The following is a 14,407-nucleotide window of genomic DNA, read 5'->3' as shown; positions in this document are numbered from 1 at the left end:
TGCCGAAGTGAAGTATTCTCCCTGTTGAACTTCATTTTGTTAGTTTTAGCCCATCTTTCTAATCTGTTAAGATCATTTTGGATTCTGCTCTTGTCTTCTGGAGTATTCGCTATCCCTCCCAGTTTGGTATCAGTTAGGTCCTTTGAAATGTTGTTAAAGGAGATATTAAAGGAAAATACCATTTGCTTCCATTTTGTTGAATTGAGCTTCAGTTGATTTATCCTGCTGCATTCCATCTCAGTGCACAAGGGAAAATATCACCTCACCTGGAGCAGGCTGACAATGGAATATAAACTACACTTTTCTGGATAGTTCTAGATGAACTCCCCAACTATTGTATATAGACATCAGCAACGTTCCCTAAAAAGTTGTGGAAGAATTGTGCACACAGTGAGTTGTCTGCTATCCAAGTTCTCATCCAACTATGCAAAAAGTGTAACAACAAAACTCATTCACTAACAGATTTTCATTCAGGAGTTTGTTATCACCATTCTAATCACACACACACACAAACCTTGTTGCACTGTTCACTCAAATAGGAGACAATTCTATTGTAAGTAAGGGAGTAAGAATTGTTTTATCAGCACAAATGAGTAAATACACCGTGATGAGAAACCTTTACTCAGCAAATTATATTTGTCTGCAAATCCTTCCCTACTACAACTATCCCACCCAAAGCTTTCTTCCCATACACAGAGGCCTAAAGCAATTGTGTTGTCTCTTTCTGCTCAGAACCTGTGGGGCAGATGTTTGTTCGGGAGAGAGTACTTTGGCAAGAATTAGAGATCACAATTAAGAAGCAAAGGCTTGGAGAACAAACAAAAGGCTTTATCAAAAAACTTGATTTTAACATAGGAATGTTACTCAAGGTGCTGTTCTAATTTAGCTTCATTCTAGGGAAGGGCTGAGAGGCCTAGCAGGAAGAGAAAGGCTGGGAAAAACATCACTAAGTAATAGTTTATATCACAGTGAGGACAGGATACATAGATAAGGAGAAAGGACACTTAGGGTCACTCACACTACAGCACGTGCCAAATGCAAGTCCTGTAGGCTGAATGCCCTTCAAAATTTCTCCAACTTCAGAGTCGCAAGTACTGATGTGCTCCAATTCCTATTATCCCGTCTGCAGTTGTTATTCAATAACATGAAGGCAGCTGTAGTCCTATATTCGCTAGAGCACTGCTTCTTAAACTGCGGGCCATGACTCCAAATAAGGACACTTTAGTTCAATGTTGGGGTCCCAAAATTTGACAACAGTAAATGTTTTCTGAATGTCAGCTAGTGCTGTTTGGGACATTTACATGAATCTGTTGCACAGTGTTTATGGTGGATTCTGCAGATGTTTCAGCAATCCTTCAAAAAGAAGATCAGTCTGTTTCGCAAGTCTTGCGAATGCTGATTACTTATCAGTAAATATTTGATTTTTATACCTATGTTATATATCAATATATCTCGGGGCCATGTCAAATTGTCTCAGGCCCAAAAGAACCCTGAGTGGAAAAGTTCAAGAAGTCCTGCTCTAGAAGAGCAGGTATTTCCCCTCCTTGGAGAAAACATAGGTCCCTTCCTGGTTTTGCTATCTATTTTGGGCCACATTCAGCATTGTGCACGTGAAGTGCAATGTGAAGCCAGGTTTGCAGGCCTGAGCACCAAGCATCAAGATGAGAACAAAGTTCCACTGATGAAACAAAGTTTAGTGAAAGTGTGGGCGGAACTGGGTTAACAGCTGAAAAGCATGTTTAAAAGGTGCGCTTAAAACCCGATTCCACCCCCCAAAGTGTGCACCTTCGCATAACTATAACTGCAGTCATGCAAAACACGTGATTTCCTTCCCATCCCCCTGTGTGGACTGCTCCAGCGCATGTGTGTGTTTTGAAAGCCAGAAACAGCTGATCAGGCTGTCAAACAATGAAGCCAGGGACACACAGGTAGCTAAAGGGAAAGCACATCATTTTGCGACACATTAATTCAGTTTGACTAGCAATCCAGAAGTTAAACCAACCCTTTAAAAGGGACACAGACATACGTATGCATAAATTGTAATAATGAAATGTATGGGAACACAACAGATCTCATGACAACTTTTCATGTATATTTTTAACATTTATGATCTTTCGCTTGTTTCACATAAAGGTTTCAATGTAAATTAAAGTCTCTGCAACTATTTATTTAGATCTTTATAATATTAAACAGAGCTTGTACTAACAGTTTGGTGAAGAGAGGGACTAAGACATCTGCTTGCATTGGGATCTCCACATGTGCACATATGGGGTCCAGCGCATCTCAAAGTGAAATGGTTGAGAAGTCCAAGGATAACACTGAGTATTCTGAAGTGGAAAAATACAGTTTTATTCAGCTGGGACCTCAGGTGGATCACTCCAACTCAAATTCCCGAAGATCCCATACAGTCTTTGAACAAAGCATTTATATTGTTGGCATACACTGAAAGCATTCCAAGACACTACACATCTTATTGGTACAGAAAAATCAGCTGATATGACACATACAAAACAGTAACTTTTCCCTTAAGCAGGCAAAAAGGGACAAACTATTCATTTCCTGATCACATGGCATCCCCTACTATCTCAAACAGCATCATGCAGGTGAAAATGTGTGTATGATCTTACTGACCCCACTTCAGAAGAGATTTTCTATTAAAAAAACTTCTGTGGGTTGTCTCCCAAACCCCTTCATCTTGATCTGCTTCAAAGGAAGGTGTGAGGGCAGCGGGGGAGCATTTCCTGGGGATGACAGGTCTGTGTGTGGGCTTGCTGTCAGGTTCAGGGACTTTTTGCCCCACTTTTAAACTCTGCATTTTGGTGCTGTCTGGAAGTGCCCTGGCACACAGAACCCCCATGACCAACAGAACATAATAGAAAGGTTTGTGGGGGAACTGACCCACCCGGGTGGGAGTTATAGTTTACCATGCACCCTGAGAGTATTCTGAACCCCACCAATGATGGATCTGGACCAAACTTGTCACACAGACACAACATGGCAGGCTGTGAATCCTGGAGGAGTTTGGGGGACTGACCCACCCACATGGAAGTTGTAGTTCACCCTGCATCCAGAAAACATTCTGAAGCCCACCAATGATGGATTTTTGAGTTTCTTAATACTGGTAGCCAGATTTTGTTCATTTTCATGGTTTCCTTCTTTCTGTTGAAGTTGTCCGCGTTAATGTTTCAGTTAATCACCCTAATTAAAAAAAACTCAAAAATCAGAACAGTAGATGGGAAGAAACACTCTGAGGGCTGAGGAGCCCCAAGGACGGCTAATGATTCTAAACAAAGGATGCCCCCCCCAGGCAAGAGACAAACCTTTCCAATGCTAATTAGGGTGATTAACTGAAACATTAACGCTGGCTTCCAACTGACAAAGGACTCTTGTCACACTCTGGACTCTCCACAGATATATATTTTTACCTTCCTTGCCTAGTTTCTCCATGCCTCACAACCTATGAGGATGCCTGCCATAGATGTGGGTGAAACGTCAGGAGAGAATACTTCTGGAACATGGCCACACAGACCGAAAGACATACAACAACCCCAAAGCAAATGAGTTTGGCTGCCCTGTCGGTAGTTGTCGGGGGAGCCAATCAGAGACGCGCCCGCGCCAGGACGGTTGGCCCCTGATTTGGGTGGTTGCCTCGTGGTTCTTTTGTTCGTAACAAAGAGAAGGCTGTTGGTTTCCTTGCCAGCGGGCAGCGCCTCAGGAAGGAAGGAAGGCCGGCAGGCCGGTCTCCCTCCTTCCTTGCCTCCGGGCTGAGGGCTTCCAGTCCGCCTTGTGACGCCAGGCACCACACAGTCCCCGTGGGGGGAAGGCGGGCCCCTCTCCCGCCCTTCCCGGCGACGGTGGCACCGCCTCCCCGCCCTCGGAGGGAAAGAAAAGCGCGAGCGGCCCGGCAGCGGCGGCAGAGGCCGGTTCCTGGGTCGCCATGGGCTCTCTGGCGGCGGCGGCGCTGAGCGCGGAGTTCTGGCGGGGCCTGTCGGGGCCCGAGGAGGCGCGGCTGCTGGCGAGCCTGAGCTGGGGGCTGGTGGGCGGCCTGGTGCTGATGCTGCCGCTGAGCAACGTGGTGGGGATGCCCTACGGCCGCTACACCTCGCCCTACTTCGGCCTCCCGATCCCTGCCGCCGCCGCCTGGCTCCTGCAGGAGTCGCCCTCCTGCCTCGTCCCGGCCCTGCTCGTCCTCTGCAGCGACGGCGCGCAGCTCGGAGCCTGGCCCAACCGCATCCTCCTGGGGCTCTTCCTCTTCCACTACACCTACAGGTTCGCCGGGCAAAGGAGGTGGAGGAGGAGGGAAGGATGGAAGGGGGCCGGCTAAGCCCCGTAGCCAAGGGGCCGGTTTAGGGGTTCAAACCACCTCCAAAATCTTTCAGGTCAAAAAACAAACAAACCCTGGTTTGCTCGTGGATTTTAACTGCTAAACCAAATGTCCATGCCAAGTCCGTAAGAAGCAAAAATTAGAGTGCCTCCAGAACTGCAAGCACTACCTCAACCAAATTTTGACTATTCACACGATGGGTTGCTGTGAGTTTTCCGGAAGTTCCGGAAGTATTCTCTCCTGACGATTCGCCCCCATCCATGGCAGGCATCCTCAGGGGTTATGAGGTTTGTTGGAAATCAGGCGAATGGGGTTTATATATCTGTGGAATAATTTCCAGGGTGGGAGAAAGAACTCTTGCCTCCCTGAGGTAAGTGCAAATGTTACAACTGACAACCTTGATTAGCATTGCAGGTTCAAGGCCTGGCTGATTCTTGCCTGGGAGAATCCTTTGTTGGGAGGTGATTAGCTGGCCCTGATTTTGTCTTGTCTGGAATTCCCCTGATTTTGAGTGTTGTTCTTTACTATTCTGATTTTAGAGTTTTTAAATACTGGTGGCCAGATTTTGTTCATTTTCATGGTTTCCTCTTTTCTGTTGAAATTATCCACATGCTTGTGGATTTCAATGGCTTCTTTTAGTAGTCTGACATAGTGGATGTTAGAGTGATCCAGCATTTCTGCATTCTTAAATAATATGCTGTGTTCATGTTGGTTCATCAAGTGCTCTGCTATGGCTGACTCCTCTGGTTGAAATAGTTTGCAGTTCCTTTCATGTTCCTTTATTTGTGTTTGGACAATGCTGGGTGTGATGTAGACTTGTTCAGAGCTGCATGGTTTACGGTAGACTCCTGCAGAGGTGAGAGGATCCCTCTTGTCCTTCCAACAAAGGATTCCCCCAGGCAGGAATCAGCCAAGCCTTGAAGCTGCAAAGCTATTAAATGCTAATCAAGGTGATTAATTGCAGCATTCACACTTGCCTCCAACAGACAAGAGTTCTTTCTCCCACCCTGAACCTTCCACAGATATATAAACCTCCCTTGTTTAGTTTACTTCACAACCTCTGAGGATGCCTGCCATATATGTGGGTGAAATGCTAGTGGTACATGGCCATACAGCCTGGAAGACTCACAGCAATCCAGTGATTCCGGCCATGAAAGCCTTCGACAACACACTCCCAAAATGTTTCAGGTCACAAAAATAATAAAAACCTGGTTTACTCATAGGTTTTAACTGCTAAACCAAATCCCCTTCCAAGTCTATGAGAAGCAAAAGCTAAAGTTCCTCCAGAACTGCAAGCACAATCTCAAACCAGATTCACACAGTCATTACCTACATTTCTACCAATTTATGTTGCAATAGCAGCAATAGCTGGCATAGCGGAAGTAAGCAAGTTTCCCTACTCACAGCCAGCAGGCAAAGCCTAAGGCAGCGGGGTGTGTTTGTGAGACCTGAATTGCAGGTGGAAACAAGAAATGCTGGTGTCTGCTACTGGTTCATCTAATACAGTGTGGTCCAACCTTTAGTTATCCAAGGGCTAATCAAACTCTAGTATAGAAATGTGGGGGCCAGAGACATTCCAGAAAGAAAATGTTTCTTAAAAACTTAAAGCAGTAAGAAGGGTAAACAATTTTTTCCCAAATGTTAAATTAAAATATTTTTCCAGTAAGAAGGGCAAGGGCCAACAAAACGAATTGGTGGGCTTCATGCAGGCCGCTGGTTGGACCAAAGTGCTCTAATACAAGCCCTGCCAAATAAACAGTGGAACAGGAGCAAATACAAGAAACTGTGTCACTGTTACAACTTGCACTTTATATGAACTGTTTCTGATGACCAAGTGAAAGCACAATTAGTGCAAAAATCCACCGACTCCATTGCCAGGGTATGTATTGCCTGTGGATAAGAAGAGAAACAACTTGTTCTTGGCTGAAAACTTCTTGCTAATTCACAGTAGAAAACGTTTTGATGTAACTCGTTATCATGATAAAGGAAATAAGAAAGCAGAAGAAAACAGAAAGAAACTTATCTTATGCCAGTTGTGGAAACTAGTATCCTTTGTGGCTGACAAGAACTGGCTTAAAGAGGAAGCAATGATTCAGGATGTATTACCTGTGCAGAACCTTTGCATCATGGTGGTAATTTCAGGGCCTTATTGAGATCTCATGCCAGATCAGGAGACACTGATCTCAAAAGCCATCTTGGAAGAAAAGTTTCAACCCCTCCCAATTTTTTTTTCTGGATACAGGCCTGAAGGAAGCTCCCTTTCAAAGATGCCCTCCTTCCACCTGCACATGAAGGAGTTTGATTACTCCCTGTGCCATTAAAGAACTGTCTTCTATTTAATGTATGCTGACTTTTAAGAGGATGACCCCACTTGAACTGCCATGGGATCATGGGAGTTGTAGTTTTACAAGATCTTTAGCCTTCTCAGGCTCACCAAACCACATCTCCCAAAACTCCATATTATAATAATAATAATTTTGTAAAGTTTCTTCCTCGTGGCTTGAGGCGGGATACAGAATGCTTAAAACACACAAACATTGTAAAAGTACTACAGATCCACCTATTAAAATGTCGTTCTATAATAGCTATGTATTGAAGCATATTTCTATAAAATATGTATTAAAATATACCTAACAGCAAACACAAGACACGCATTTCAAATTCATGGTTAAAGACCATCTGGGTAGGCCTGCCGGAAGGGATAGGTCTTTACGTGGTTTTTTAATTCCAACAGCTGATGCAGCTGTCGGAACTCTACTGGCAGGTTGTTCCACAGTCTTGGGGTGGCCGATGAAAAGGTCCTTTGCGCCCCCTTCCACACAGCTGTATAAAATCACACATTATCTGCTTTGAACTGGTTTATATGGCAGTGTGGACTCAGATAACAGAGTACAAAGCAAATATTGTGGATTATCTGCCTTGATATTCTGGGTTATATGGCTGTCTGGAAGGACCCTGGTTGACGGTTGCCAGTCGGGTTCTGGCTGGTTGGAGTAGCTGTCTCGCAGACCACCTCAGTGTGCAGGGCGGATTGTACTCTGAGTTTAACTGCATTCATTCTACAGAGTAGGTGTTCCCTAAGTAAAAGGTTTTCCATTGATATGAGCAAGTTAGGTCCCTTCTACACTGCCATATAATCCATATTATTCAATTAGATAATCCATATTATCTGTTTTGAACTGTATTATATGATTCTACACTGCCATATAATCCCATTCAAAGCAGATTATCTGGATGCTATATGGCAGTGCAGAAGGGGCCTTGGAGAGAAAGGGTCAACACGTTGAATAGGCCTGCCTTTCAATCCTCTGTCAATTTATGGCGGATCCTGGAATGTTAATAGGTTTTTCTTAGGATATGGGTTTACCTGTTCCACCCTGATGCTCCTTTCCACTTACAGGTTGATGTCCCTTATCTGGGATTCTGAAATCTAAAATATTCTAAAATTGTCTGTTGGCTGAGATAGGGCCCTTCCACACAGCCATATAACCCAGAATATCAAGACAAATAATCCACAATATCTGATTTGAACTGGAATATCTGAGTCCACACTGCCATATAATCCAGTTCAATGTGGATTTTATCCAGCTGTGTGGAAGGGGCCTTAGTGACACTTTTTTTTGTGATTGTTTGGTGTACACAGACTTTGTATTGTCCTCACAATTATTGTGGGAAATATTACCTAGGTTTATCGGGTCTATATAAAGCATGAATCAATTTCATGTTAAAGGTTTGCATCCAAGATATCTCATTATGTGTATGCAAATATTCCAAAACCCATAATATGGCATGTTTTCCATGCATTTCTGTTAAGTAATGCTCAACCTGCTAACCTGACTTGACTACGCAAAAGATATTATGACAACATAGACTAACCGACAAAATGAAAGTGATTAAGCTTTCACAGGTAATGTCTACTTCCTCAGGTTCCTTCCTCAGCACTGTGCTGACCTCCAATACGTGCATGTTCACATTCATGTGATAATTGTTTCAAATTGAGTTGGGTTTCCATGGTCTACTAAAGTTTACCATTACAAAAAATATCCCATCTGCTAATAACGTCCCCCTGTCCCATCCTGTCCCCATCCCCCGTTCCATGGCTAGTCAAAACATTAATTTGTAAGATTTAAAACAGGTATGAGAATTGCTAATCTCTCTAAACATTGTTGTACTTCAACTGTCATTAACCTACACTGTTGGCTATTTCACTTGGGGCTGCAGGGAATTTCAGTCCAACAAAATCTGGATGAGCACATGGTTTCCACCCTGTCTTAGAATACAATATCTGTCTTAGGGGGCCAATAGGAAGATAGTGTGTTTATGGGAAGAGGGAGAATGTATCATCCTCTCCCACAAGTAAATACTGCATTACACCAAAATGGAAAGGATAAATCAATTGCTGAAACCTCAATACCTTTAAACCCTGAATCCCATTGAAATTGCTCTTGAGTAGTTAAGATCATAGTGATTTGAGTTAAGAGCTTGGTCACAGAACAAATTAAACTCTTAAATCAAGGTATCATTGTATTTGGGAATGTTTTGACGGCAGCATGGGAAGGGATCTGCTCTCCAAGTATGTTTCAACATGGATTAACAACCTCAGGGAGGTCCAAAATCTAACTTGGGCTGCAGCTTTCCCCAAAACAAAACGGTGTCATGAAAGCCCATTTTTGGTTTTATAGATTTGCTTGAAGAGGGGACAAGATAAGGGTCTATGTGTCAGTGCTATGCCTTATTCTAACAAAAAAAAAATCAGTACTTCTGGAGGCATCCAGAAACAACCATTCTTTCTGTCCCACAGTTGTCAACTGGGAAAGGGAGTGAGGCTGGATCTGGGACCTGCAAAAATGGGTGAGGCTGATACCTACAGGCTATGTGACCCATAACATGAAGTACTTGCACTCAGGAAATTACATTGACGGTTCTTCCCATAGGTACAAAAAACAACTATATTTTGAACTAACTGAAGTTTCCAAGGTATCACATATGTTTCAGTAGTATCTCAATTATCAGAAGCTGTTTAATCTTAGAAAGAATTCACTTGGGCCTCAATTTATAACACTAGACATGAGACTGGAACACGATCCCTTTGAATACTTTATCTCTGATGCCCATTCATACATTTATTTTCCTCTGCTAAGTTGTTGCTACTGCAGCAAATTTGGGCCCCTTCTATACAGCCATATAAAATCCAGATTATCTGCTTTGAACTCGATTATATGGCAGTGTAGACTCATATAATTCAGTTCATAGCAAATGTGGATTGTCTGATTGATAATCTGAATTCCATGGCAGTGTAGAAGGGGCCTTGGAGAGGCGTTGGAGCTGCATGAATTCAACTGCAGTGATAATAATAATTTTATTTCTTACCTGCTACTCCTCGAGGCGGGTTACAACATAGTTAAAACACATTATCATCATATAAAATGCACATATTAAAATGTATTTATACAAAATACACATATTAAAACACACAAACAATGATTAAAATATAGAGAACACAAGACATGAGTTTAAAATTCATTATTAAAACTGACTTGGTAGGCCTGCCGGAAGAGATGGGTCTTTAATTATGTTTAAATTCTGATAACTGATTTAGCTGTCGAAGCTCTTCCAGCAGGTTGTTTCACAGTTGTGGGCCAGCTGATGAATAGGTCCTTTGCATGACAGTAGTCAGTCGGGTTGTGGCAGGCTGGAGTAGATGTCCCTCAGAGGACCTAAGTGTTAAGAGGGTTGTATGGGAGAAGGCGATCTTGTAGGTAACCTGGACCCAAACCACATAGGGCTTTAAAAGTCAAAACCAGCACTTTGTACTTTGTCCGAAAACTAATTGGCAGCCAGTGGAGTAACTTGACTATTGGTGTAATATGCTCACTCCTGTATGTTCCTGTAACCAACTTGGCTGCCATGTTTTGAATCAACTGGAGTTTTTGAATTGTAAAGCACATTGCAGAAGTCCAACCTTGAGGTTAACCAGTGCGTGCACAACCATCTTTAGGTCCTCCAAATCTAGGAAGGGATACTGCTGGCTATCAACTGAAGCTGGTAGTAAGCACCAGATGTCATCTATCTGGGCTGACATCTGGGAATGTAGTCAACACTACATTGATTGTCTGGTTGCACCAGCCAGTAAGCTGAAGCATTGCATATAAAACAGCTGCTCTCTCTGATTGTTTCTTTATAGTTGCTATCCTCTAGGCAAGAGGGGAAACAAACTTCTATGATTTATGTGGGGAGGAAGAATCATGACCTAGAGAGGACTGAAAGTTTAGCCATCTTTGTTCTGGGATGTCCTTGTCATGACATTCTGCCTTTCCATTGAGCCTCTTATTCCACACCTTAGCAACCTCCCTACTGTGTTCACTATTTGAGTGCAGCCCATTAAATAACATAGCACACTGTGGACATCTAAATTCTTATGTGTCCCCCCCCCCCCCATGTGCATTTCTTCATGTGCTTTCAGGTTTTCCCCTTTGCAAGGACATATTTATGATTGCTTAGCTGCTTTTGATGGCCAGGGTGGTATAGTGGTTTGAGCATTAGGCTAGTACTCTGAAAATTCTACTCAGCCATAAATTCCCATTGGATGATCTTGAGCTAGTCACATTCTCTCAGCCTGCAAAGGCATCTCCCCCACCCTGTCCGTCTGTTTGAGTAGGCTGATTTGTAAATGTTCATGCGAGTGAAATGGTGTAAAGTTGGTAACATAGGGGTACATTTTAACACCATTGCTTCCCTGACCAAAAATCAACCTATCACAATATCCTCACATTTCTGTACTTCAGAGGCATGCCTCATGCCGTAATTCGTGTACTCACGCAAATGTTATCCAGTTTTCTATGGCTAGAATAACAAATATCGATTTGTACAGGATAGAGCTTTATAATTCCTCCTCACTTGTAAATCACCAAAAGGGAAGGTAGTTGTAGCTACATAATCTAATACCATCAAGATTCTTAAAGTGAGATTCAAAGCTTTATCCTGTCTCCTGAGCAAGTATCCTAAAAGATAGGAATGTCAGCTCAAAGCTTGTTCTAAAACACATCCACATTACAATGTAAACAGTTGAAAGAAAATACAATTAAAGCATGCCTTTTAATAAAAAGTAATATTTAAATAGTGCATTAATAAGTAAGCCCCCAGTGGTTAAACCCTTGTACCGGCAGGACTGATAACTTGAAGGTTGGGTTGCTGACGTGAAGTTTGCTGGTTCGAATCCAACCCGGGGAGAGCGCAGATGAGCTCCCTCTACCAGCTCCAGCTCCATGCGGGGACATGAGAGAAGCCTCCCACAAGGATGGTAAAAACATCTGGGGGGTCTCCTGGACAACATTCTTGCAGACAGCCAATTCTCTCACACCAGAATAGAAGATCCCAAAAGTCAACTTTTTCAGGTATCTCAGATCAATGATAAATTCGGATGACAACCTTTTTGATGAAGTCACCACATAGATCAGGGGTCCCCAAACTTTTTAAACAGGGGGCCAATTCATGATCCTTCGGACTGTTGGAGGGCCGGACTATAGTTGGCCACTGAGCAATAATAAATAATAATAACAACAACAACAACAACAAACAACAACAACAATAATAAAAAAGAAGGTTGGAAGAGACCCTTTGGGCCATTGAGTCCAATCCCCTTCTGCCTTTGTGCACCGAAAGCACAAGCAAAGCACCCCTGACAGATGGCCACCCAGCCTCAAAGTTAATAATAATAGTAACAACAACAACAATAAAAATAATAATAAAGAGGGTTGGAAGAGACCCCTTGGGCCATTTAGTCCAACCCCCTTCTGCCTCTGCGCACCAAAAACACAAGCAAAGCATCCCTGACAGATGGCCACCCAGCCTCAATGTTAATAATAATAATAATAATAATAATAATAATAATATAAGATCTCAGCCGACATTTGGAAACAATAGACATTGACAAAATTACGATCTGCCAACTGCAAAAGCCACCCTATTGGGATCTGCACGCATCATCCGAAAATACATCACACAGTCCTAGACACTTGGGAAGTGTTCGACTTGTGATTTTGTGATACGAAATCCAGCATATCTATCTTGTTTGCTGTGTCATAATAAAATAATAATAATAAAGGGTTGTAAGAGAAGAAGAGACCCCTTGGAACATTTAGCCCAACCCCCTTTTGCTCTTGTGCCATGGGGACCGGATAAATGGCTTCGATGGGCCACATTCAGCCCCCGGGCCTTAGTTTGGGGACCCCTGACATAGATGAACGCAGCTTTGATAAAATGGCTCTTGGTAGCAGGTGGTACCAGTCTCCTTGTTGGTCGTCGAAAACCGAATTGCACCAACCGATCACACCATGCTTGCACTTGACATTCAAGTTCTTCCTTGTCCTCAGAAGCAATCATTAAATTGTCAGTATACAGCAAAGTCCAGTATCCACTAATCTACCATTTTCAGTGGTAGATTAGTGGATCGTTTTTCCCTAGAATACATGTTTTCTCTGTTTTGGATTTTAAGAGCGGATGTTTTCAGGGTCCAATGAGGTCATGTCAAATGTTCCTTTTTACTACTGTTTAATTAGTGATTTGAAATCATGCCCTCATACTGCATAGATAAGATTCAGCCAAACCAATGAACTGCTACCCTCATAAAGGCTATGTTTGCAGTGGAGTAACCTTTCATGCAAAGCAGAAAACCTTTCACCCTGCCCTATCACTGGAAAGTTGTCGGTTGAAAGTTGTCTGTTGTTGGAATTACACCAGCTAAGTCCATAAAAAATCATTTGAATCTCAAAAATTATATCATATTCCATCCTGGCATTTCAAATAGTGAGTAAAAGAAATATTTATTTTCCTTGTTGGATCTGCATACACCCAGGAATCATCTGATATTTCACCTTGACCATTGAAACAAAATGAGTTATTGTGCAGAAACTATGGAAAGCAATGATACGCTCAAGTCCATAGCCAAGGGAGTGGTTTAGAGGATCAAATCACACCAACATTTTTCAGGTTTAAAAAAACCTGGTTTACCCGTGAATTTTAACTGGTTAACCAAACCTCCATGCTACATCAATGAGACGCTTCCACAGTCCATGCCCCCGATTTAGCCCGCCGCTTCCATCGGACCTACCCCGCCAAGCCGCGGCCCCGCACCTCGGGGAGAGAGCCCATTTTTGAGGAGGGCCTTGAGGAGGGGGATAGTGTGATGACTCATGGGCCATGTAGTCCCGTTCCTAGCGCTGTTGTGACAGATGAAGAGGAAAACTTAGGTTTCCCACCGTTTCAGCCAGAATTAGAGCTTTCTCAGCCAGAAATGGAGCCCTTGCACCTGCAGGAGATTTGCCTTCCAGAAGTTTGTCAAACAAGCCCTGAGCCGAAATCTCCCCCATTTTCTCGCCATGATTATTGTAAACAACAGAGAGGCGCTCAGGAGGCGTCTCGCAGGAGCGCTAGGATCGCTGCCAAGCATTCAGCTGATTAAGCCTGCTTCCCATGGGAAACTTTAGGGAGTCATGCATCTGGACACAGAGAATGGCTTTCGGTTCTGGTTCCCCAGAGAATTGTTCTTTGGCGGGAAAACGAGACCCTACTTAGGTGTTTTGCCCCGTAGGAATCTTGCGGAGTCAATTCGTCAGCTTCGGGAGTAGGTTGTGTGTGGACTACGCTGCTCCCGCATTCAAGTTCTTGTTCCCGTTTCCAGCCTAGCCTTGCTTCCCAGGACCTTGTCTTGCTTCCTGGACCTTGCCACGAATTTACCACGGATCCTGTTTTTGTTCCTCGTTTCTTGTTGCCTTGAATCAAGCCTAGTGTTCCAAGAATCAAGTTTACTTCCTAGCCTTGCTTAAGTTTCATGGACTAAAGGACCTTATCATCTCCCCTCACTTTGCATGGCAAAGTGAGTGTTTCGGTTACTGGATTACAACTTTGGACCTTAATATTTCATATTGGACATTGTTTTCCTGGACTATAATTGACCTTTCCTGAAAGGTCTTCTTCTGAACTTTATTCTACACTTATTTTTATTAACTTTACATATTTCCTTAATAAAGATATTAGATAGATTCTGGCCTCTGTGTATGGTTATTGGTGCTCTGCTGCCTGGGT

At 43.1% G+C, this 14,407-nt stretch overlaps 1 protein-coding gene across 1 annotated transcript in view; it reads left to right on the top strand.

Moving 5' to 3' along the window:
• Nucleotides 1-3,670: 3,670 nt before the first annotated feature.
• Nucleotides 3,671-14,407, top strand: part of srd5a1 (steroid 5 alpha-reductase 1) — a 43,156-nt gene continuing 32,419 nt past the window's right edge. The window contains exon 1 of the mRNA XM_003220033.4: nt 3,671-4,269. Coding sequence (XP_003220081.2) covers nt 3,938-4,269 — 332 coding nt within the window. The 5' untranslated portion in view covers nt 3,671-3,937. The remainder of the gene's footprint in view (nt 4,270-14,407) is intronic.

Source organism: Anolis carolinensis, chromosome 4 (genome assembly GCF_035594765.1).
Source record: "Anolis carolinensis isolate JA03-04 chromosome 4, rAnoCar3.1.pri, whole genome shotgun sequence".
NCBI lineage: Eukaryota > Metazoa > Chordata > Lepidosauria > Squamata > Dactyloidae > Anolis > Anolis carolinensis.
This window is presented reverse-complemented; position numbering and strand designations above follow the sequence as displayed.